This window comes from Phascolarctos cinereus, unplaced genomic scaffold (assembly GCF_003287225.1).
Source record: "Phascolarctos cinereus isolate Bilbo 61053 unplaced genomic scaffold, phaCin_HiC Scaffold_7;HRSCAF=346, whole genome shotgun sequence".
NCBI classification, from domain to species: domain Eukaryota; kingdom Metazoa; phylum Chordata; class Mammalia; order Diprotodontia; family Phascolarctidae; genus Phascolarctos; species Phascolarctos cinereus.
In genome coordinates, this window is record NW_027556180.1 from 1,239,380 (window position 1) to 1,264,784 (window position 25,405).

General features: G+C 51.4%; 1 protein-coding gene across 1 annotated transcript in view; it reads left to right on the plus strand.

The window, feature by feature from the left end:
• TRPV3 (transient receptor potential cation channel subfamily V member 3) overlaps positions 1-25,405 on the plus strand; it is a 43,849-nt gene that overhangs the window by 14,464 nt on the left and 3,980 nt on the right. Inside the window, 10 exon segments of the mRNA XM_020964736.2 lie at positions 4,180-4,460; positions 6,863-7,039; positions 9,026-9,184; positions 11,151-11,252; positions 12,254-12,327; positions 15,012-15,177; positions 15,647-15,713; positions 17,641-17,915; positions 19,571-19,683; positions 23,878-23,957. Of these exon segments, the coding sequence (XP_020820395.1) occupies positions 4,180-4,460; positions 6,863-7,039; positions 9,026-9,184; positions 11,151-11,252; positions 12,254-12,327; positions 15,012-15,177; positions 15,647-15,713; positions 17,641-17,915; positions 19,571-19,683; positions 23,878-23,957 (1,494 nt within the window).

A 25,405-nucleotide genomic window follows, 5' to 3' on the forward strand; every position in this document is an offset into this window, starting at 1 on the left:
CTATTATTTGCAAAAACCAAATATTTTGTTTCCTCTTTGCTTATACTTATTCCTTCAATTTCTTTTTCTTGTCTTATTGCTATAGCTAGCATTTCTAGCATTTTTAGCACTTAGTACAGTATCTGGCACTTAGTAGATGCTTAATAAATGCTAATTGTTTGACTAACTGGTACTATATCAAATAGCTGTGGTGCCAATGTGCGTACTTTCTTTACCTCTGATCTTATTGGAAAAGTCCCTACCTTAGCCTACTTACATATAATTATACTACTTATAATATTAAAGAAAGGTCTATTTATTCCTATGCTTTCCAGTGTCTTTAACAGAAATGGGTGTTATATATTGTCAAAAACTTTTTCTACTTCCATTGATAAAATCATATGATTTTTGTTATTAGTAATTTGTATATTATATAGATAATTTCCCTTATATTAAACTTGTTCTCTATTCCTGGTATAATCCAACTTTGAATAGCATATGATCTTTGTGAGATGTTGCTGATATTTTATTTAAAATTTTGCATCAATGTTGATTAGGGATAATGGTCCATATTTTTCTTTGTCTATTTTGACTCACTCTGATTCAGGTATCAGGACTCTATTTTCATCATAGAAGAAAATTTAGTGAGACTCTTTTCCAGTTTTACAAATAGTTTGTGTGATATTGGAAATTAATTGTTCTTTAATATTCGATAGGATTTGCTTGTAAATCTATCTGGTTATGGTTTTTCCTCCCATTTGAGAACTTGGTTATGCTTGTTCATTTTTTAAAAAAAATTCTGAGACTGAGTTATTCATTTCTTGTCATGTTCATCTGAGCATTGTGAATTTTGGTAACTATCCATTTTATTTAGGTTTGTAGGTTTTATTGACATAGAACTGGATGAAATAATTTCTACTGATTTCCTTTGTTTTTTCTTCATTTGTTGTCTTTTTTCATTTTTATACTGTCAATTTGAATTTTCTCTCTTTTCTTTCTTTAACTGCTAGCTAAGGGCTTATAAATTTCATTGTTTTTTTTTTCAAAACAACTTCTAAATTAATTTGTGTCTCAACTTTGTTAATCTTTAATTTTCAAATTTTCTGTTTTGACATTTAATTGGATTGTTTTAGTTTGTTGGGTTTTCTGGTTTTTAATGCATACCCAATTCACTGATTTGTTCTTTCTTTTATAGATTAAAATGGTTCAAGATATAAATCTGCCCCTAAGAGATGCTCCAACTGCATCCCTAAAATTTTGATGCTTTCTCATTGTTGCCATTGTCTTTAATGAAATTATCTATTGTTTCAATAACTTATTATTTGACCTACCAGTTCTTAGAACTAAGTTCTTTAGTCTCCAATTGCTTAATCATTTCCTCAACAGCCTTGTATTGAATACAATTTTATTGCATCATGGCCTATTAAAGACGGATTTAGTATTTCTGCTTCTCTGCATTTGTGAGGGTTCTATGATCTAATACCTGGCCAGTTTTTGCAAAGGTGATATGGGTACAGCTGAGAACTATGTATACTTCTTTCTAATACCACTCATAATCACCAGAGGTCTATGAAATCTAACTTTTCCAAAATTCTCTTCAGGTCCTTAATTTCTTTCTTTTTTATTTTTTGGTTAGATTTTTCTAGATTTGAAAGGGGTACTTGTGGGCTTCACTATTTTAGTTTTTGCTGCTTTTTGATTGTTTCAGTCACGTTGGACTCTTTGTGACCCCATTTGGGGTTTTCTTGGTAAAGATACTGGAATGGTTTGCAATTTCCTTCTCCAGCTCATTTTACAGATGAGGAAACTGAGGCAAATAGGATTAAGTGACTTGCCAAGGTCACACAACTAGTAAGTGTCTGAGGCCAGATTTTAACTCATGAAGATGAGTTTTCCAGATTCCAAGCCCAGTGCTCCATCCACTGCACCACTTAGCTACCCAGCTAATTTAAAAACTAAACATTTTTGTTTTACTGTCTATTTTTCCTTGCAACTCATTCAGATTTTCCTTTAAGTAGTTAGATACTGTGCCATTTGGTACATATTTGTTAAGTATTTATACTAATTAATTGTATATGGTACCTTTTAACATAATTTATCACTTTTAATGATTTTTGATGTTGCTTCATCTGAGATCATGATTTCTACCCTTGCTTCTTTTTTTTTTACTTCAGTTGAAGTAAAATGATTTTATCCCAGCTCCTCATTTTAACTCTGTGTCAATCTTTATGTTTCAAGTATGTTTCTTGTAAATAACATACTGTTGAATTCTACTTTCTTGTCCATTCTGCTGTCCTCATCCATTTTATGGGTGTGTTCATCCTATCCACATTCACAGTTAGGGTTGTTAATTGGTGCATCTCCTTCTTGTCCTGTTCTCATACTTTTTCCTCTCTGTGCCCAGGTGACCTGGGGATGCCATATAGGGACCTGATTGTCTACCTTTTGTCTTCCCTATGAGAATGGGAGGTGCTTCCTTTACATAGGAAGCAATGACTGTCCCCTTGTTGATTTGAAGGGCTAACTCCTTAATCTTGTGACAGCAGCTAGAGGGCACCATGGTGCACAGAGTGCCACGCCTGGAGTCAGGAAGACTGCTCTTCCTGAGTTCAAATCCAACCTCAGACACAAAACTGTATGACCCTGGGCAATTCACTTTACCCTGTCTGCCTTAGTTTCCTCATCTGTAAAACGAGCTAGAGAAGGAAATGGCCAACTGCTCCAGTATCTTCCCCAAGGAAACCCCAAATGGGGTCATCAAAAACTGGACAGGGCTGAACAACAACAAATCTTGTGTGACCCTGACTGTGGCTCCTTAGGACCTGAACTCTTTCTGATGGATTATGGGACTTTTTCCTTGACTTAGAAGCTCTGGATTTTGGCTGAGGTGTTTCTGGGAGGTTCCTTCAGGAGGTGACCAGCAGACACTTTGTTCTTTGCCCTCTACCTGCCAAGATATTTTTCTTTCAGCGTTTCTGCCAATAGGATGTCCAGGATCTTTTTTTGGTCATGGCTTTTAGGCAGTCCAGTCATTCTTTACTTGTCTCTTCTTGAAGGGTTTTCCAGAAGTTATTTTCTATATGGGATACCTTACATTTTCTTCTATTTTTTTGGTCAGCCTTTTGACTGTTTTAATATTCTTGTTGTCTCATGGAGTCTTTAACTTCTGTTTGGCCCCGTTCTTGTTTTGGGGGAGTCTATTTCTTGTCTAAGTTTTTTTTTTTAATCTTTTATACAAAACTGTTAATTCCCCTTCCAAGTCTTTCCTCCAGTGTTCTAATTTCTTTTCCAATTCTTTTGTCCAGAACTCTTGTTTCATTTGTAAACTCATTTTAAAACTTTTGCTTCATTTCTTCCCAGTGATTCTAGTTGAACTTGTGTCCAAGTTGTGTTTTGTTTTGAGTCTATGCTTGTAGATATGTTAGAATTTTTCTTTTCTTCTGGGTTTCTGCCCTGGCTCTCCTTGTCACCATAATAGCTCTCTAACAGGGAGATTTGTGTTTATTCTTTCTTCCAGCCTTACTTCCAGAAATGGGACTTGTGTTAGGGCTGAGCTCTGCACACTTCTAGAGGGAATGTTGGTCTCTTTGTTTGGTGCTGATTTGTATTCTTGGGTCCTGGTATTGCTTCAGGAATATACTCTGGTGATGAGAGAAGGGCTGGTCTGTCCCTCTGATCTTCGAGTGGCTAGAATGGGTGTTTTCTCTCCAGAAGGAGAACCCACTCTCCCGGTCCCAGACTCTTAGGAACACAGAGATGATCCAGCTGACAGGCTCCTTAATCTGCTTTCTTCAGCAGGGTGGAGTCTGTCTTAGGAGTCTCTGTCCAATTTGGGGTCAGAAAGTCTATGTAATTCCCAATTTAATTTACAGGGGCTGAAGTAGCCTCATCAGTATTCTTCACAAGGTTCCTCTTCTATAAAACTTTCCAGAGTTCTAGGGGCTGAGCACCCCTTCTCCTCCCTCCCCCTGCCCAAGTAGAAAAGGCAGAAGGACAAAGCTAAACCCAGGGATAATGGGCAAGGCGACTGCCACCGCCTTGCATTCCTGCCCTTTCTGATGCCCATTCGGCTAGTCAGCCTTCATTCACACAGTACCCAAGACCCAGAGATGAATCCTATCTGGGCTGGCAGTTTGGTGGAGAATGCATGAAAGTATAAATGGAGGGGCACTGGGCTGACTACATGGCTCCCAATTACAGGTGAAACGCCCCTGGCTCTGGCTGCCTGCACAAATCAGCCAGAAATTGTCCAGTTGCTGATGGACAACGAAAAGACCGACATTGCTTCCCAGGACTCGCGGGGAAACAACATCCTGCATGCACTGGTGACGGTGGCCGAAGACAGTAAGACGCAGAATGACTTTGTCAAGGAGATGTACAACATGATTCTCCTGAGAAGCCAGGACCCAGAGCTGGAGACTGCACAGAACAAGGATGGCCTCACACCTCTCCAGCTGGCCGCCAAGACGGGAAAGTCGGAGGTAAGCAGTGGGGCAGGGGAGGACCTGGAGACGGCCATTCTGGTTCACCAGGAGCCAGCCTTCCTGGGACCTGGGCAATGCCAGGAGCTGGTCAGCTGGGGGACCAGAGCATCCCAGGCCCAGAACTGGCAGGGGCTTCAAGGGCCCTCATTTTAGAGAGAGGAAACTGAGGCCTGAGGTCCCCCAGGGAGTAACATCAGAGGTGGGACTGGAACCCATGTCCTCCCGCTCCAGAGTGGATGTGCTTTCCCTGGGGGCTCAGTCCTCACCTGGCCCAGGGAGCTGCTGCTCAGGGATTTCCCCCTTTTTGGCATCTGGTGCTACCCACAGACCCTGCCCTTTTAAATGCATAAAATAAGTTATCTGAGAAACCAAGGATGTTAAAATATGGGTATCTAAAGCCGGGTTCACCAGTCTGGATTATTTGCCTCTCCTGGTAACAATAGAGGCAGCCCCTGATAGCAGCAGCCCCCATAGAGGTCCCACAGGACCTGCAGGGTCTGAGCTAGTAAGTTTCCAAGTCCCAAGTCAAGTCCAACTCTTCCAAGTTTGGGGCTCCTTTCTCCATGATTCCTTGCCAGAGACTGGCCAAATTCTGCCTACCCCGGACACTTGTCAGCAGGATAGGGACAGGAGATCCAGCCATGGGGATGGACTCCCCGGAGCCATCCACACTCCCCCAGTGGCTCGTGCTGGCAAGGTAGAGGGCCGTGTGCTCTTGGACACTCCCCCTGAGACACGAAGGAGCCCAGAAAGGGATCAGATCTGATGCAGGGAGGATTTATTGACCACCTACTATGTGCAAAGCACTGCCCTGGGTGCCAGGAACAGGAAGACAAAAAGGAAACCTCCCTGTCCTCATGAACAGAGATAAGTAGCTGAGACTAGGCTGTCTCCAGGGGGAGGGGGCTGAAAGCTGGGGGTCAGGTGGACTCTCGCTGCTCCCCAGTTCAGCTAGCTACACTGTGCTTTGAAGAAGCTTGGGACTGTGGGAGGATCGTATCCAGCCTCACCCCCCTTCACCCAGCCTGGCCTCCTAAGCGCCATGGTCTAACCACCAGGCAGCTAGTCAGCCTGTACGCCATGCCAGCCCCCTGCTCAGGGGGTACGAGGCCAGCAAACCCTCACGGGTCAGCCACAGGTCAGGTGCCTCAGGGCTGAGGGCCAGAAGAGGGGCTGCTCGGCCGGGCAGGGCCCAGGCCCCAAAGGGAGCCTTTTCAGTTCCCAGAGATGTCGGGATGCTGGACAGCTCCCAGGGCAGGAATCCAAAAGAAATGGAATTGTCCAGAAGAGGCGCCGGCCCCCCAGGGGGAGAGACCAATTCCTTGGAGGAAAAGCAGGGTCATTGTTCATCCGGAGCAGCCCCAGGCAGGCTCCCCCAAAGCACTTCGCTGGGGGTGGCTCTGCCCCTCCCCTCCCCCTGACCACAGGAGTGTGTGTGTGTGTGTGTGTGGCCCCCTTCCCCAGGGAAGTCACCACCCTCCCTGCAGAAACTTGCCCACTGTCCACCCCAGGACCACTTCCCACCTCCCTGGGCCTGTTCTCCCAAGCCTATGAGCGACTTCATTCATTCGTTCACTCGTTCATCCATTTCCTCAGCCAGGTTCTCATGACTACCCAAAGTGCCGCCCAGGCTTGGTCGGGCTCCTGAGCTCAGCAGGGCTAGGGGAGTGGGGCAGGAGAAGGCATAGTCCCTGCCCTCAGGGTGCTTACAGTCACTTAGAGAACAACATGGGGGAGGATAATGGTCTGTGGGGTTCAGATCCAAAGAGGAGGGAAGAGTAGGGAGGCAGGAGTTTCTCACCTGTGGAGCAAGTCCTGAGTGTTTGTGTGTTCATGTATGTCCACTCCTGCTGTGTGTGATGATGTGTGTGCCCACATGAGCCCCACCCCTGGTCATGTGTGATGATGTACGTGTTTATATGAGCCCCACCACCTTGGGTATGAACATGTGTGCTCACGTGGGTCATGTGAGCCCACCCCGCCATGTATGACAATATGTGTGTTCACATGTGTCATGTGAACCCCACAACTTGCATGATTACATGTGTTCATATGTGTGTCATATGAGCCCCCCCCGCCACGTGTATGAAGATATGTGTGTCCTGTGAGCCCCACCCCTGTCCCGTGTGTGATGATGCATCTGGCAGAAAAAGGCTTGAGATCAGAAGTGAGCATTCCAGAGAGGGCTTAGCCTCCTTTCCCAGCCCAGGCAGCAGATCAGGACCAGCAGGGGCTGGAGGGGTGTGGCTCTAGTGGAGATGGGATGTTCACCCCCTTTCAAACACCAAGGGGCTCCTCTGCTCACCCTCTTCCCACGCTGGGGAGGGCGCCCGCCTCAAAGAGAGTTCTGTGGACCGCCACAGTCTGGCCCCTCCCCAAGACCCTTGTCCTGTCCTTAGATCCTCAAGTATATTCTCAGCCGGGAGATCAAGGAGAAACCTCTCAGAAACCTGTCTAGAAAGTTCACAGACTGGGCTTACGGGCCCGTCTCATCCTCCCTCTACGACCTCAACAACGTGGACACTACCACAGACAACTCAGTGCTGGAGATCATTGTTTATAACACCAACATCGACGTGAGTGGCCTGCCCCTGGCCAGGGCGGTGGGAGCAAGGCTGGCACTCCCCCCTGGGAGGGGAGCCAGGCAGGCATCTGCCACTGGGCCTGAGGCCCAAGGACCTTCCCTCCTTGGAGGTCAGGAGCCACTCAGAGTACAGTGGCAGTTCCAGCAGGGACCAGGCCACCAGGGCATGACGGGGAGATAGCAAGGGCCTTGGGGCCCAGTAGGAGAGAATTTGGGGGAAGGACAGAAAGAGCAGGTGGGGGGCAGGTCCTGGTGGTCAGGGTCCGGTTCCAGCTGGCCTGAGGGAGGGCTAGCCTAGGGCCAGGCCCAGATGGCTCTAACCCCTCCAATGGATGCTGAGGCCTCTTAGAATGGTGCAACCATTCCTCCGGGGCACTGCTGTGTGGTCCCTATTTCTCCATCCTTTCCACAAGGACAATCAGAGTGAGCTGGGTCCCCTGAAGCTGCTGCCTTCTGTGCATCAAGGCCAGTGGGCATGCCAGCATCTGGAAAACGTGGAGACAGACAGAGAGAGGCAGGGTCCCTCGGGGACTTCCTGCCATGCCAATGATCCACAGGGAGCCAGCCCTTGTGACAGCACCCTCCAGGCAGTGCTTAGAATTGGGCGGTGTTCAGTCACCCTGTCCTAAAAGGAGGTCAGGTTCTCCTGGCCGGCTCTCTGGCATCATCTAGAGTGTTCTGGAATATTGCCCAGAACTGAGGTGTGGGGAGCACACCGTTGCCTCTTCCCTTTCTTGGTGAACGGGGAGTTCTGGAAGCAGCTCCCCTGTGTTCCACCATTATTCAGGGATCCCTAGCAAGGGCTCACAGCTACTGGTTACATCTCTCAGCACCCAGCCTTGTAACTGTTCTTCAGCTCACTGGAGCTGGACAAACGACTCCTTACCCACACAGAGATCGGCTCCTTAGCAGCCAGTTTGGTTCTGTCCCTTATAATTCAGAGATAACCCCTCCTCGGCAGAGATATTTAGGCCTCCCTCCTCAAACAGGGCCCCCAGGAGCTAGGTCAGCTTCAAGGCACTGGGTGGGTCAGCACCCACTCACAGACACAGCTCAAGAGCCCCCATGATTTGGGGACTTTACAAGACAAAGGTATTTAATTAAACAAGACAGCAGACGAAGTGATAAAAGATGGACTCCATTTCCATATGGGAGACAGTTTATGGGTCACCATCAATTGAGGAGGGAACACGTGTGACCAAAGTGTGGGATACATAGGGACATGTGTGGCCAGGCCAACTGTCATCACTGGTACTGTAGTGCTATGGGTGTCCTGTTTTCTGCTGGGCATTTCCACTGGTCTGACAGCCCCTCTTCTGCCACCTACTAGTCCAGCTTCTGCACGGATGCCTGCCACCACCATCTGCTAGAATGTAGTGACTAGCAAGCCTGTCCTTGGAAAGGAAGGGCCAGAGGGGCAGCTAGGTGGCGCAGTAGATAGAGCACTGGCCCTGAAGTCAGGAGTACCTGAGTTCAAATTCGGCCTCAGACCAAACACTTGACACACTTACTAGCTGTGTGACCCTGGGCAAGTCACTTAACCCCAATTGCCTAAAGAAAAAAAAAAAGAAAGGAAGGGCTAGAGAGCTTTTAGCATATGGTTGAAGGCTATGAACCACTATACCCAACCATCCAGGCAGCCCTCAAAAGCCAGCAGAATGCCCCAAGTTAAGGGTTTGGGTTTTTGGGTTGATTTATTTTTATTTTTTGTACTTTTCTCCTGTTGCCTGATTTGAAGTACTTGGTCCCAGCCACAGGTGAGAAAATTCTGATTTGGGATTAGAAATTTCTGTTAAGGTCCCTAAATGTCATTTGGTATCCCCCAAAGCCTGCACAGGAATTCCACAGAGTTAAAAGTAAACCACAGGAGCTGAGGGAGGGAGCTTCCCACACAGTGTGATCATGTCTGTCCTGTCTTGCCCCTCGTTCTGGGGCCTGTTTTGAGTCATCTCCTGTCTCTCCCATCTCCTGGCCATAGAACCGCCATGAAATGCTGACCCTTGAGCCTCTGCACACCCTGCTGCGAATGAAGTGGAAGAAATTTGCCAAATACATGTTCTTCACGTCCTTCTGTTTCTATTTCTTTTATAACATCACCTTGACCCTGGTTTCTTACTATCGGCCACGGGAGGAGGAGGTATGTGGGATCTCCACCGGCCTGCAGTCATTCCAGAACAATAGTGTAAGCCAATGGTGCCCCTTCTCATCTTCACTGCTGATCTTGAGTTCAGTTCTTCTAGATCAAGGGTCACCTCTGTGTCCCTAAGGGGAAGGCCCGAGCCCAGCCCAACCACCGGGGTTTTACTCAGAGAATGTGCTCAGCTCCAGGTTGTTTTGGAAGCTGTCTGAGGTCTTGGGCAGAGAGAGCACCAAAGGGGTTGGGTGATAGAGCTGGTTCACAAGTAAAATGGCAGCCATGTTCTTGACAGCATCTTCTTCCTTCTTCCTTCTTCTCTCATGCAGTCAGAGATCATAGGACCCCGGCACCTAGGACTTCAGGATCTAGTTGGAGACACAAAACTCCTACATGTCACACAATTGGTCGACAATTAGTCTTGGTCAGAGGGGTACCTAAGGTTACTCTGTCAGACTCCATCCAGGTCCTGAACTGCTCATTCTAGAGTGAGCTGGATTTAAGTAAGGCAGGGCTGTGCAAAGGCACCAGCCTCACTCTTTCCTCTGGAGCCCTCTGAGTCCAGGGGCCAGATATAGATCAGGACACCTGGAGATGGCCCTGGATGCAGTGGGGGGACCTTGGCCTTTTTAAACTAAGGTCTTTCCCAGGTCTCAGTTTGACTGAGGCAGTGCCCATTCAGTGATTGAGGCTAGGTAAGAAATGAGGCAGAGACTAACCCTAATTGTGCTCTTTACCTAGTCAAAAAGGGAAAAAAAATCAGTCTAGGAGGTGAAGACCCTCAGGGTGTCTGGCCAAAACAGAAACAATTGCTGTTTACTTTCACTCTGAGCCAATCAAGGCAGGAGTCTGATATCACGGGATCAAAGAGTACTGTTGGGAATAAAGTGTAAGAAGACTGGAAAAGGAGGTAGGGGCAGCCAGGGTGTGAGGATTTTGTATTTGCTGTGAAAGTGGGGAAGGAGAAGGCTCATAAAAGAAAATACATGGCAGGTAATCATAAATCAACATCCCACCAAAAGCAAATTAACACACTGTGTAAATGCCAGGAGCCTGGGTCCCTGTGTGGCATCTTAGATAAGTCACTTCCCCTGTCTGTCAAATGGGAAATCATGACAACGGTAATAGCTAGCCTGTACCTGGCTCTGTAAAATTTGCTAAACTTTGATCTCCTTCATCCTCTCAGCAGCCCTGGGAAGTTAGTGCTATTATTATCCTCATTTTACAGATGAGGAAATGGGCAGACTGAGGTTCCGTGACTTGCTGAGGGTCACACAGCTGGGAACTCGGGGCTTCCTGACTTCATCCACTGAGGCACTGCATGTTTGCTTAGGGCTATTCATGTCTGCCTTGCCTTATGGAGCTGCTGGAAGGCTCCACAGAGAAGCTGAGATAATGGGTGTGAGAACACAGTGGGGGAAGTCTAAAGTCGGTCATTCACATAATAGTGTTTATGGATGGAGGGGTCAGAGTTGAAGCAGGGAAGGTGAGGGGACAATATTTGCTCCATTTTCTTCATGGAGAGAGGGTCTGTCTGTGGTCTTGGGATGGAGCTGGATGGGCCAAAGTTGTTTCTCCTCTGGGTCTGGGGGGCTTCTCTAAAGTCTAGTCCAACCCATAAAGGGTATGTCTGTCCATGAGCTGATGCCAGATAGGTTCAGTAAGGACAGTAAGAGCTGTCCCACAGGGGCCTGGTTGCCTAGGGAGTGGGGAGGCTCTCCCTCCTGAGGAGCTTCAAGGCAGAGCTGATGGCCAATCCTGCCTTGAGAGTGAAGGGGTCTGTTCAGCCACAGGTGGGCCTGGAGGCCACTGAGACCCCTCCCAGTTCAGCTTGTCTGAGGCTCTGAGACCAGTCCTAAACACTCATGGAGAGCCCCATCACAAGGGCTGACTCCTTGCGGGCAGGTGTCTGGCATGGCAGGAAGTCCCCAAAGGACCCTGGCACTCTTCTTGTCTCCACTTATTCCAGGTGCTGCCACACCCACTAGCCCTGACGCACAAGATGGGGTGGCTGCAGCTCATCGGAAGGATGTTTGTGTTGATCTGGGCCACGTGCATCTCTGTGAAAGAGGTTAGTGGCTTGTCCCCTGCCCTGCCTTCCTGGCACATGGGCTTTGAACTGTCCTGGAGAGAGGGCAGAACTCTGTCTTCTCCTCTTCCTCCTGGCACAGCCACCACAGGTGATGCTAATGAAAGCTGCCTGGTGCTTGACAAGCCCCCATCTCATTAAGCTTCCAGGCATCTGGGGCACTGGTCACTCAGCTCTCTGAGCCTCAGTCTCCCCATCATGCTGCAGCATGAGAGTGGCATGACAACTGATGCCTCCAGGAGGGGGGAGGCATGAGGAGCTGGCAGATCAAGAGGTCACTTGTTCAGCCTCCAACTTCGTGAGAGAGCTTGGACAAGTCTCCTTTGACGAACATTTCTTAGTTCTCCAATGTTTGTGTAAACCTTTGTCCCGTGCTCACTGCAACCCTGGGCTCTAGTTTGCAGATGAGGAAACAGAGGCAGGCTCTCTCTCCATTCTCTCTCTGTTGGTCTCTCTTTCTCTCTTACCTGTCTGTCTCTCCCTCTTTCCCCTCCTCTGCCCTTCATGCATGCTACATCCATCCCTGCTAAACCAACCCATCATTCCTGGGACTTGACATGTCATTTCCTCCCGCTGTGCATGTGTACAGGCTGCCACCCACTGATGGAGCACATCCTCTCAGCTCGGGTGCCACCACCTCTGTGAAGCCCTCCCTGACTCCACTCCTCCCCAATTCCCCAGTTCCTAGAGCTGTTTGATTTCTCCTTTGCCCCTGGCAACCTCTGGCCTATATTATGCTTATTGGTATGAGTTGTCCCCCTTGACTTGGTAACATCCTTGAAGGCAGGGACCACTCCCTGTTGTAGCTGTGTGCCCAGGGCCAGCACAGTGCTTGGCGCAGAGGAGGTGCTCAGAAAACATTTGATCAAATTGAGTTAGACCAAGCTCCTCAACCCTCCAATAAAGGGCTTTGCAGGGGCTGGGGCGGGGTGTACTTTCTCAGCTCTGAAACTCCCTTGTCAGCCCTCTTCCTCCTTTCCTAGGGCATCGCTATCTTCCTGCTGAGGCCCTCAGACCTGCAGTCCATCCTCTCAGATGCCTGGTTCCATTTTGCATTGTGAGTGTGCTCTGTGGGTACCTGTGCTTGTGGGGGAGGGTGTGGCACATATGGTGATATGTGTGGAGAATCATTCTTTGCTGGGGAGAAAGGGACTGGAAGAAGGTCGTAGCTGAGGGGGACAAGCACATGTAACGAAGGGAGAGTACAGAAGCACAGCCCATCTTTGTACTGCCGGCGCCATCGGCAGGAGTTCAGCTGATGTTCCAAGGCCAGCTGGGCCTGGAAGGGGAGCTAAAGACCACCAACAGGGGACTCCTTTGAAAGCTATGCTGGTGGAAAGAGGAGGTCCAAGAAGAGTTAGTAGGTGGTGGTCTGGTAGGGCTGAGGCTGGGATAATGATAACAGACAGCAGAATGGATGCAGACCAACTCCCACTTTCTTTTGCTCATGATCGAAGGCCTGGAAGGGACAGAACAAAAGTAACTCTCAGGTAGTTCAAACCCAGGATATGGAGACAATTTGAGATTACCAGCTGCCCTGGTCGGGGGCCAGACTGGAGGCAGCTGTGAGTGCACCTTTCTATTCTCCCCATCCATCCCAGGGCTAGAGCAGACACTGAGCAGCTGTTGCCTGGATTAGATTGGATACCATTTGTGAGCCCCCATCAGTGGTTTGTGAAAGACTCTAAACGAGTGGTGAAGGAAGGATAACCACAGGCTTCAAAAAGGGCATGTATTCTGACGCTCACTAAAGGAATAGGGGGGTTTGCAAACAACAGACCAGTGACCCTGACTTTAATTCCTGGCACAATTCTAGAACAGATTATTAAAGGGATGGCTGGTAAACATCTAGAAAAGGAAGCAGGGTCACAAGAACCTTCATCAAGAACAGGCCAGGCCACACAAATATCATTTGGGGTTTTTTTAAGCAGAGGTCAATAGGTCAAAGGAGTGTCACAGATAGGCACTCTCTAGATGTCCACGATCCATTTAATGGGTCTCCCATGCCATTCTTGGGGACATTGGAAGGACCATTCCCTTGGTCATCAGTGCTTGGAGGTTGCTAGTGGCACACCGAGGGATCTAAGCCTGACTTTATGCTATTCAACATGGTTATCAATAACGTGACTGAAGACATCCCTGGCACACTTATCGCATTTGCAGGTGACAGGAAGATAGGCTGACCACTAGCTAGCACAAGGCACAACAGAGTCAGGATCCCCAAAGCTGGGAGTGGGCAAGAGATTCAGACCACGTCTGGGAGAATGAGGCTTTATGAGTACAGTCTCATGTTGGGATTCAGAAAGTCCTCTTCACAAGTGGAAGAAGGGGGAGGCCCCAAGGGTTTTAGAGGCCTCACCATCCAAGGAAGTGATAAGATGGTGAGGGGCCCACAGAGAAGGCTGGAGGAATTCTAGATGTTTAGCCTGGGGGAGAGAAGACTTGGGGTGGGGGTAGGGGAACGAGAGAGCTGGCTTTGAGCCTGGTTCCACTTGGGCCCTGGGGGCAGAGCTGGCACAGGGGGTGGGACTAAGGCAGGAAGACTTCCCGACCATTGGTGCTGCCTTGAGAGGAGAGGAAGGGGAGGGGTGGGGGCGGAGGCGGAGGGGGCCCCCCTCCTCGGAGGCTTCCCAGCAGAGGCTGGACAACCTCCCCTTGTCGGAATCTGGGAGCTCTGAGTCAGACTAGGAGGCTGTTGAGCTCTTGGCCAACTCTGAATTGTAAGTTACCTTCAGCCTCCCAGCTGACATATGCTGGAGGTAGGGTTCAATTCAATTAGCATTCATCAAGTGCCTACTGTGTGCCAGGCCTGGATAGAGAGTATCCAGTTGGAGGGGAGAGGGGGGTCAATGCTGAGTGCTGGGGCTACATTCTCTCAGAGAAAACACCAAACGCAATCTAAGTTGATATCAAATAGATATGTGGTAAATGCAGTCATCCGGGAGTGCGCTAATCATTGGGACGTCAGGGAGGGTCTCTTGGAGGAGGCGGCTCTGAAAGGTGGAGGCTGAATGTTCCAGACCACAAGGCAAGGGCTCTCCCCACAAGACGCCCCCTCAGACCCGCTGATGGCGCCAACAAAGCTGAGGTGGGGGCCCCCTCCCTTAAAGGCCCTGGTGACTTCCTCAGGACATAGGCCTGACTGGGCAGTGATGAATAGCCCTTTCTTTGCTAACAGTGGTTCCTTCAGTCTCCCCGCCAGCCCTGAAGGAGTTGGGGGAAGGGGGCACAAGGGGAGGAGGTGGGGAGTTTTGAAGCCCAAGGCCGCTGCTTCCAAGGGAGGGAGTGCTCCCAAACCCTCCCACTCCTGCAGGGGCTGGGCGCCCAGAGTGGGCCCTAGGGCTAAGGGGGCTCAGTGCCCGCTTATCCCCGGTGGGCCCAGGGCCAGCCACCCTTGGGTACCCAACAAGCATTTATTAAACACCTACTGTGTGCCACACACTAGAGACAGAGAAGGAAAAGTCCCTTCCCTTGAGCTTGAGTTCTGGGGGGGGGGCAGGGAATAGGAGAACAACTTGTCCATACAGAAGCAAGTGCCCCCATAGAGCATGGCATAAATACAAAGTCATTTCAAGGGAGGAGGCAGTGTAGCAGAGATGAGGGGGGAATGTTTGCCAGACCTGGGGAACTGCCTGGGTAAAGGCATGGAGGTGGGAGAAGGGATTTCCAGGGGCTGCAGGGATGCGACCTGGGGGGCTCTGCAGGGGCCAGGATTCCTCACCCCGTGTCTGTGTCTTCCAGTTTCATCCAGGCTGTGCTGGTGATACTCTCTGTCTTCTTGTACCTGTTTGCCTACAAAGCGTACCTGGCCTGCCTGGTGCTGGCCATGGCTCTGGGTTGGGCCAACATGCTCTACTACACACGAGGCTTCCAGTCCATGGGCATGTACAGCGTGATGATACAGAAGGTGAGACTCTGCCAAGCTCAGCACCCCCGTGGGGGCTGCTCCAGAGACCGTCCTGGAGTCGGGTCTGGGCCTCCAAGGGCTGCGGGCCAAAGGGAGGAAAATGCCTACTTCCACGTTCAGTTTGAAAGGGTGGGCCAAATGCCTCATGCGGGAGTGCACGCCAGGGAAGCTTCAGGGTACGACTTCTGCAGAGCCTCAAGTGCTCAGCCTGAGGGTGGAGATCTATGGGGTACTGAGCACCCTGTGGCTCCACCCCAGGGTGGAGTGGCGAGGCAAGATCCCTGTCCTCAGGGGGCTTACAGTCTCGTTGGAGAGGCCAGGGAGGAGACGAGGGACGGGGAGCCTTCGCCTGGGCCTAGGCGGCAGGACACAGCTTTCCAGGGAGCCTGGGAGGGGAGAGGGGCTCGCAGAGCGCCCTGCGCGGCGGACACTCCGCGCCGTCCCTCGTGACCAGTTTCCTTCCTTTCAGGTCATTCTGCACGACGTTCTGAAGTTTCTGTTTGTCTACATCGTCTTCTTGCTTGGGTTCGGCGTGGGTAAGCTTCCTGAGATTTCCTTTCTTTGTAGAGCAGTAGCGTCCCAGAGAGACTTGGCGGCCACACCCTGAAGCATTTCACGGTCTGCTGATGCCCACGTCCCCACCAAAGAGCAGGCGGCTCAGGGGCAGCCCCCTCGGGCAGGCTTGGCCCAGCACTGGCCATGCGCATAGGCCGTCATTTAATTGATTTGCCAGCTTGGGGCTTTCCCGCAGACCCATTTTCAGCCATCATAGTAGTCAGCAAACCATTGATTAGGTATCTTCCCGAATCTCCTTTGGCTATTAGAATAAAGAGGCTAACAGCGTGTGATAGGTGGGCATTTGGCTCGAGTTGGCACCAAATGTTGGATTTGAGTCAGTGCCGGAGAACCTGGGAAGCCTCGGCGAGGCTCCTCCTGGAGTTTTTTGAGTGTGAAGAGAGGCCATGGTGTGCGTGGTCCTCCTCTCTAGGTACGTGCAACAACCCAGGTCATACCACCACTAGGAAACCTTCCTGGCCTCAGGAGGCAGAGAGAGAAAAGTCCGCTCCATTTGTCACTGAGGGAGCCACTGCCTGTGCGCAGCGCACCCCCCACCCCCACCCTCACCCCCACAAGACACAGCTCTGATCTCCCTCAAAGCTGCTTCTCTTGGAGCCCCAGATATTTGAAGCGCTGTTGACTTACACCTCACTGGCTGACTCCATCAGCCAAAATTCCCAGTGTGCTCATTCATTCACTTATTTCAGAGGTTTTTAACCTTTTTTGGGGTAATAGACATCTTTGGTAGTCTGGTAAAACAAGAGCAGAAGTTTTAATTATTTAAAATAAAGTGCATTTAGGGTTACAAAGGGAGCCAATTAGAATATGATGATCAAAACTTCAAAAAGAAAAAAGTTCTTTGACCTTAGATTAAAAGCCCAATTTACTCATTCAACTTGAAGTGACTGATGCTAAGTACCTAAGGCAGACCATTTATTCAGCTATGCTGGCTGAGATAAGCGAAGGGGAGAGTGCTGTGCTTGCCCTCAGGGTGCTTCCTGTCTGGTGAAGAAATCCAGATATATATCAACATTAGAAACATTGCTAAACCACAGTATAAGGCATGGATAAGCCAGTGACAGGGCCCAGTGACAAGCCACATGCAGTGGGAGGAGAGCACAGAGTGGCCTAAGGTAGACTAGAAATGTAGAGATAGTGGAGATAGGCTATAAAATAGCCTTTTAGAGATGGGTGTGATTTAGGGCCGGGCAGCGGTAGAAAGAGCACCAGAGTCAGGAGGACCTGAGTTCAAATCTGGCCTCAGCTGTGTGACCCTGGCCAAGTCACTTAACCCTGTTGGCCTCAGTTTCCTCATCTGTAAAATGAGCTGGAGAAGGAAATGGCAAATCACTCCAGTATCTTTGCCAAGAAAACCCCAAATGGGGTCACGGAGAGTGGGACATGACTAAACAACAGGATTTGCTGAAACAATGAATTACTCCAATGACTTTCATGGCTGACTCCTTAGCAGTTTTTAAGTAAACTTACTTCATCTGCAGATCAGGGTCATCACTCTTTTCCAGTGTTTGCCAACCTTCCATTTTCTCTGTGGTCTTCCTGCTCTGGCGAGCATTCCTAGAGAGCTAGTAGCAGGCATCGGGGAAGGCCTCTTGAAAGCTTCCAGCATTTCTCCATGGCAGACAATCCTAACTCTTGATGTTGGAGCTAGCCTTAAAATGATCTAAGGAAAGATCCTCCACACCTGTGCTTTCTAGTGTGCTTGGCAGCCAGCCATAGGTGCTGTATTGTGTTGGGGCTCTTCCACCTTGACCCTGTGATCATGTTCTTTGTTTCTGGGACTGCTGAACTCAGATGGGGACAGGATTTGAAGGGGCAGAGAAGGGGGGGCACATGCCCACCCAGAGGGGTAGGGAAGGTAACTCCTGTATCCCCCTCCACACCTAGCCCTCGCCTCCCTCATTGAGAAGTGTCCCCACAAGGACACCGAGTGCAGCTCCTACGGAAGCTTCAGCGATGCCGTGTTGGAGCTCTTCAAGCTCACCATCGGCCTGGGAGACCTCAACATCCAGCAGAACTCCAAGTACCCCATCCTGTTCCTCTTCCTCCTGATCACCTACGTCATCCTGACCTTCGTCCTCCTCCTGAACATGCTCATCGCCCTGATGGGGGAGACGGTGGAGAACATCTCCAAGGAGAGTGAGCGCATCTGGCGTCTCCAGGTGGGTGGCCCGTGGGCTGGAAGGGAAGCACCCTTTACAGGTGGGGAAACTGAGATCATACAGCAAGGTCGTAACAAAGCTGGGACCAGAAACCAGGCTCCTACTGTGCCTTAGCGGCCCTTTCAGGGCGAGTGTCCCAGAACGCTGCAGTGCCAGGGAACTTGGTTTCATGGTATCCTCTCCAAAGTACATGAAAAAGCAGGTATTTCTTCACTGCCATCGTCTTTCCATTCAATGCAGGAGGCCCTTTCTAGTGCCAGTTCTGGGGATACAGAAATAAAAGCATAATGAGGCCTGCCCTCAAGGAGCTGACATTCAGGGAAGGGGGGGGCAATACCATGAAAGCAATTCAGAGAATACAAGGTATTCAGAGGAGGAAGAGGACAGTGGGGAGGCTTCCTGGTGGAGGCGGCACAGCTTTGATCAAGTGCTGTGCGAAGTGGTGGTGAGGAGGGAGGGCAGCCCAGGAAAGGGGAATGGCCAATGCAAAGGCAGGAAGGCAGGATGTGAGACTCATGCCCGGGGAACCGAAAGGACACAGAAGAGGAGGTGAAAAGGCCCCGAAGAGTGGTGTGGAGGAGGTGAGGGCCCTCTGTGCTGGGCTTTCAGCGCTCAGTGTTGTTTCTCCCAGGGGCGGGAAGGGAGCCCCTGAGGATTTATTTCTTTGGAAGGGGAGTCGGACAGTCAGACTTGTCTTAGAAAGACTATTTTGTCAAATATGGAATGTCTGTCAATAGGTCAGCTGGTGGCCTGGGACTGGAGCTCAGCCGAGAGATTGGGCTGGGTGGATGAGCTCCTGGGAGTGATGGGATCGCTAAGGCCCAATCAGTCCTAGGAAAGGGGCCAATAAGGAGAAATTCCCCTAGGAGGAGGGGAGGTGGGAGGGGGGAGGGGGAGGGGGAGAGAAGAGCAGGGTCACTGAAGGACATCCAGAAGGGGGAGGTGGTGTGGACGATGCCAGAAGCTGCAGAGAGGTCCAGGAGCCTGAGGCCTGAGATGGGCCGTGGGTTGCTGGCTCTGGGGAGGGCTGTTTCGTGGTGGGTATAGGAGCTGGACTGTAGGGGCTGAGAGGCGAGGGAGAGGAAGGGATTGGGAGGCATAGGAGTAGACGGTACTTTTCAGGCGTTTGGCAGAAGGAAGGGAGAGCCAGAGGTCGGTAGCCTCTTAACTGGGGACAGCACCAAGTGAAGGCTTGTTAAGATGGGGAGACCTGGGCCTGTGGCTGGTGCTTCCCCAGAGGAGGGCTCAGCAAGGGAGGCTGGCCCGCACCAGGAGCTGGTTACCCTCAGCCTGAAACCTGGATAGGTAACCGCTTGGTCCATTAGGTAGCTCCCAGATTTCTGGATGGGGAGGGAGCTTAAAGACCCTGGCCTCCAGCTGTGTCATGGTGTGGGACAGAGAGGGCAGTGCATGTCCCCAGGTCACACAGCTAGAAAGGGCTAGCATACAGCCGGGCTCCCTGGACTATCCTGTCCCAGCCCCCTGCTCCTGAGGCCACACTGCCTCAGACACTCGCAGGGTCGTGGGAACATTTTCAGCCTGCTTTCCTCATCCCCTCGGTCCCCACAGATTGACTGCATGGGCTGGGCACTCTCTTCCCTCACAGGGCCAGGGCTGGGGCTGGGGGTCTCAGCTTGTACTTGTCTCCTTCCCAGAGAGCCAGGACCATCCTGGAATTTGAGAAATTGCTGCCTGAGTGGCTGAGGAGTAAGTTCCGTATGGGAGAACTGTGCAAGGTGGCCGATGAGGACTTCAGGCTGTGTCTGAGGTGAGTGTGTGGGCCGCAGCCCCGCCTTGAGTCAGCTGCCATCTTGCTTTGGGGATTTTCCTGCGGCACATCATTTAAGCTTGGCTTTCTCAGTATTGTGGGCTAACTCAGTGCTTAGGACAGCACACAGCAGGTGCTTAATAAATGCTTATTGCCTGACATAGTTCAGCATTTATTAATCACCTACTTACTAAGAGCCAGGTGCTGTGAAAGGTGGTAGAGATAGGAAGACCAAAGCAAATCATCCCTGCCCTCAAGGAGCTTACTTTCTAATGGAGGCAGCGTGTGCATGTGCTAAATACACATAAAATAGATTGTAAAAACGAACACAAGGTATCGGGGAGAGAGGACACCAGGAGCTGCTGTGGAGGATGAGGAACCGCTCCCCACAGAAGGTAGCCCCTGACCCGAGTCTGGAAGGGATTCCACCATGCAGAGGTGAGGTGAGGAGGGAACTCATCACCGGTGGGGGGTATGGCCGAAGGCAAAGGGTCACGTGTGAGCAGTGGGCCGGTATGGCGAGAGGAGAAATGGGTAAGGAGGCAGAAGAGGCCAGCTCATCAAGGGCTTTCAGTGCCAGACAGAGGACTTTATCAGGGACGGAGAGGCAATAGGGCCCTGCTTGGGTCTGGGGCTCTGTCTCCACATACCTGGCCTTTTGCCTCCTTCCCAGAGGAGCCTCAGAGATCTAGGCACATCCATGGCCCCCAGGTCCTGTGGCATGGGAGTAAGAAGTGAATGGAAAGCTTCTCCCCAGCAGCCCTTCCTCCCTCCCTCCCTCTGCTGGATTCAGCCCCTTCACAGTCAGGAGGGGAGAAGAAGAATCCCTTCCCTGGGTCTGTGCTCCAGCCTCAGGGCTGTGGTCTATCCCTGTGGGGTCCTCCCCCCTCCCAGGGTGCCCGTGCTGCCCACTGTGGCTCTGTGTCTGCTTCAGAGTGGACAGCTGCTGGCCCCCCACAAGGGCATTCATGGCAGCCAGAAGGCACCTGTGAGGGTGTTCTCCCTAAGCTAGACTCTGGTCCACACTCTGTCTGTGGGAGCTTGGAGGACTTGGTGCCTTCGCTGAGGACCAACGGTCCCCCAGAGATGGGGAAGTCCTCACTGGGCCTTGACTCTGGTCTGAAGCTGTGCCCTAGAGGCCCGGCCACAGTAAGTCTGACTGGTAGTGCCCTAAACATCCCTTGCTCTGCCTTCAGCTGTCTTCTCAGGGCCCTAGGGATCCATTGTTTGGCCCTGCATAATCTAGCCATTGTAGGGGACTGGGGAGGTCACTGCCATATCCCATTCCTCAGCACTGGCTAACGCACTGCCTGGCACAGACCTCAGCTGTGTGCCCACCATGCCCCCCTGCCAGAGCCTGTTATGAATTCAGCATATTCAAGGCAGGGAAGTGCAACTAACCCTTTCCGGTGAGGCAGATCACCTTCTCATCTAGTGGGCCCCTGCCAAGCTTTCTGGGGAAAACCATCCTCAGAAAGGGTTTGTCTGGACCTGTCTCTACTACTGAGGCTGTAGCGCTGGTCACCAAAAAGAGAGGGAAGGGGTTTTATGGACGAGTGCTGGCACCAGGGACTCAGGCGTCTACTCTGTGGCCCGTCCCCAGGTGGCTGGATGGTACTCTGGGAGAAAGGGATGACTCCTAAGGAGATGTGGGGGAAGGGAAGGCTGGGCTTGTCCTCTGTCCTGGTGGAGAGGTTCAAAGGCTCCCATATTGGGAGACGATGGGCCTGGGCGGGTGGGGGAGGAGCTCATCCAGCGGTCACTTTGTTACGGCCTGGCAGTCAAATGGACTTGGGCTACCCTCCAACACTGGCCAGCGACCGAGTTGGGGAAATCTCAGTTCATGGGGGAGGTGGGACTTCTGGGACGCATAGTGTGCCAACAGGCAGTGGGTGAGGTCCCCCGTAATCCAACAGCCCAGTTTAACAAGCCTTACTTACAGTGTACACTAGTACATACTTACTATGTCCCAGGCAATGGGGACCAAAAACAAAATCAACCATACCCAGGAGGTGGAGGCTGCGCCTCTGTGGGTAGGAACCTTGTGAGATAATCCTGGCTTCTGCCTTAGCCCTCCCGCTCTGCTGGCGCCTCACGATGTGTCCTGAGGCCTGGGCGGGGCATAGAGGCTAAAGGCTTGGGCAAGGAGCCCAGTGACTCATCGATGTGGCTGCCATCTTGGTCTGCCCAGGCCCTTGTAACAATTCATTTTAGAGGCCGAGCTGCCCAGTTCCCCTGTGAGAACTGGCTGCCCACTCTCCTACCAAGCCTGACCTGCATCATAGGCCACTGGGATGCGTCCCACAAGTTGGTCTCCATAGAAAAAACCACACCATATGGAAGGAGGTGCTTAAAGTGAAAGCTGGGTGTAAGGCAGGGAGGGAGTGTGGGATGCCATCTTCACCCTGGCTGCCCATGAGAGCCCAAGGCCTCTTGAGACCACCCGACATCAGGTGCACAGTGAATCCTTTCTGTCTGTTGAGCACGTCAACCTAAATTCAAGAGAAAACAGCCAGCATGGCAAAATGGAGGTCTTTAATGGGGGCAAGTGCTAGGAAGGGGCTGGGAGGGGACTGGGTACTTAGGCTCTCTCCCACTTTCACTAGGTCAGTTGTTTTGCATAACAAGTGAAAGTCCCTAGAGAAAGCTTGGGAATCTTGGGAGGGGAGAGTTTGGGATGCCTACAAAATCCTCTGCGGCTGGGAGTGATCCTGGCTGGTCAGCCCAGGCAATTCATGGGTCTGGGAATGGCCACTGGGTCAGATCCAGTCTGCTGAGTCTGACCAGCCCTATGTCTCCGAGGTTCTGGGGCATCGAGGTAGCCCATAGGCAAACATGCAGCGTTGTCTGTGACCCCATCTGGAGTTTTCTTAGCAAAGACCCTGGAGCAGTCTGCCATCTCCTTCTCCAGCTCATTTTACAGATGAGGAAACTGAGGCAAACAGGGTGAAGGGACTCGCCCAGCGTCACCCAGTTAGTGAGTGTCCGAGTCTGGATTTGAACTCACAAACTGACTCCAGGCCGGACGCTCTGTGCCCTGTGGCACCCCCCCAGCTGCCGTAGACATGCTGTGTAGACAGCTGGAGGACCTGGCTGAGTGTAGCTTGGAGCAAAGACTTCGGGGCAGGCCACGGCAGCGTGGAAGAGATTAGACTTTCCTGCTTGTATGCAGGGGTAAACAGGGTCGGGGAAGAAGGGACAGATTTAGGCTTCAAGCCAGGGCTGGACGTCCCCGTGTCCATTTATTAGATAGAAATCGGACTCGCCTGCCCCCGGGGCCCTTTCAACCTTGGCTGACATTTATGAAACACCTACTATGTGCCAGGCTCTGGGCTGAATGCTTCACAAATGTGATCTCACTTGATCCTCACAACAACCTGGGAGGTGGGTGCTGTTATGAGCCTCATTTTACAGATGAGGAAACTGAGGTGGGGAGCGGTGCAGCCCAGGGTCACACAGACTGTACGTGTGGAGGCTGGATTTGAACTTGGGTCTTCCTGACTCCAGCTGTGTCTGCTGTGGCTCCACTTAGGAGCCCTGATACAGTTGGTGCTTAATAAATGCTCTTGTTGGGGATGGAGGCCCACAGCTGGGTGTCTGGCATGTCACAACCATAACGGCATTCATCAGACACCATTTCAGTCGCCAGCGTACCAGGCTCCTTCGGGGCGTTTGCCTGCCCGGCTCTGTGCTCCCCCCTTGGCCATGGGCCTGTTTCTCCGGTGCTGCGGTCACGGTCACTCACTGCCTGGCCCCTCACCAGTTCCCACATTGGCCTGACCTTAGCCTCTCCCTCTGGAGCTCTCTTGGCTCCTTCCTGGGCTACGCCTTCCTCCCAGGTGAGACCCCTCCCCCTCATCATGGATCAGCCTGGCCCCCCTATTTTGGGAGGGGCATTCCTCTCCCCTGTCTCATTTAATCCTCTGGATCTCCTGGTGTCGTCCCAGCAGGTCTTGTTATTCCCATTTTCCAGCTGAGGAAACTGAGGCCCAGCAGGGGAGGGGGCCCAGCTAGTAAGTGGGAGAAGTGCGCCTGGACTCTGGCCTCCTGCAGTCTAGCGCCAGGCTCCAGTGTGACCCTCCATGGGAGTACAAAGGCCAGGCAGGGACAGGGGAGCATAGGAGCCAGCTGGCAGCCAAGGAAATCCATGACCAGCCAGTAATGAGTCCACTGTGGGGTTGTTGTTTCATACAGAATCAATGAAGTGAAGTGGACAGAATGGAAAACTCACGTCTCCTTTATTAATGAAGATCCGGGGCCCATACGTCGCCTAGGTACTGTCTCTGCGGAGCTGGACTGGATGCCCTGGAGGGGGCTGGGGGAGGGGGCCGGGGCATCCTGGCTGGGGGAGGGGCTGGCACAAGCAGAGAGATCTCAGGTCCACCACTTCTACAAGCTAGAATTCTCAAAAGGCAGTGTGGGCCAGTGGGGAGAGCCCCAGGCTGGGAGTCTCCAAACAAGCTCAACTTTCACTCTATCTCATTTTAGAAATGACTCTCCATCATGGAGGACCTCTCCTTGTCCTACTCCAATGCCTCACGGGCGTGGAGGGAGACCCAGGCTCTTGGAACCTGAGCCAGCCGGGGGCAGGTTCTGCCATGATGGAAAGGCTTCGAACCCTTCCCGAGAACCAGCCTAGCTAAGAAGGGGAGGCTGGCATCTTGGCTACTGAGCCTCAGCCTTGGCTGGTCCTCCATGGCCCCTTACCCATCTTCAGTAATGGCAGCAGAGTGGCGGGTGGGGAGCCATCAGATGGTGATAAGAAGCGTGCCATTGTGGGACTGCTGTCTTCAGCTTTGCTGCTGGTAGTGAATGGGAGACAGTTGTCCTGTGACCCAGGAATGGCCAAACTGGAGGACAAACTCACTGTGCAGGGAACCAGGAGAGAGAAGGGAGATGCAGCTCCGGGGAGCGGAGTGGCCTATGCCCGCAGGACAAGAGGATGAGACAGTGGGTGGAGTTGGCTTCTGCGTGTGGCCGGGTGACATCCTGCCAGACATTCGGTCATCTCATGAGGCGGTGCAAGAATTTGCCAGAAAATCACCAAGAAGGGCTGCAGCTTCCACACCAGCCATCATGGGGGGTGAAGGATGTGGGAGAGATTTCTACAGAGAACCAGATGGCCTCCATTCAACGAAAGACGTCTCCATTTTGACAGGAAGTAACTATGGTGCAGAGCCGGGCAAGACTATAGCTCAGGCACCAGGGATGAAGGAGAGGCCAAACACCTTTCACACCCACACTTCCTGAAAACTTCGTTCAAGAGGAGAGGAAGGGGGTTCCGGGCTTAGTGAGCCCCATATCATACCACACCCCCGAAAGAAGTGGATTCTATCTTAATAGACAGACAGGGGCTTCTTATGGAGCTGGGGGTCATAATTAATGATGGCCCAAGCCCCAACTTGTTAGAGCAACGATCAAAATTAAAATTAGGAGAGAGAATTTGAAAAAGGAAAAGAAGAGATGGCAGGTAATTAACACGACTCCACCCTGACCCATTTAAAAAGTGCTCCCAGATGAGGGAGATGGCTTCTGTCAGCACACACGTGATCCCATCTCTGTGAGAAGAGATGGCAGCTTAAAGCAAGACTAGTGTAGACTAGTGGCTCATTTCTAAAACATCACTGAGAAGTCCCTGGAGAATGTGAATGGTGTCACCTTGTTAGAGACTGAGGAGCGGAGGAAGAAGACCCAGCTCTAAGAAAAACTCAGTGAGAGACCT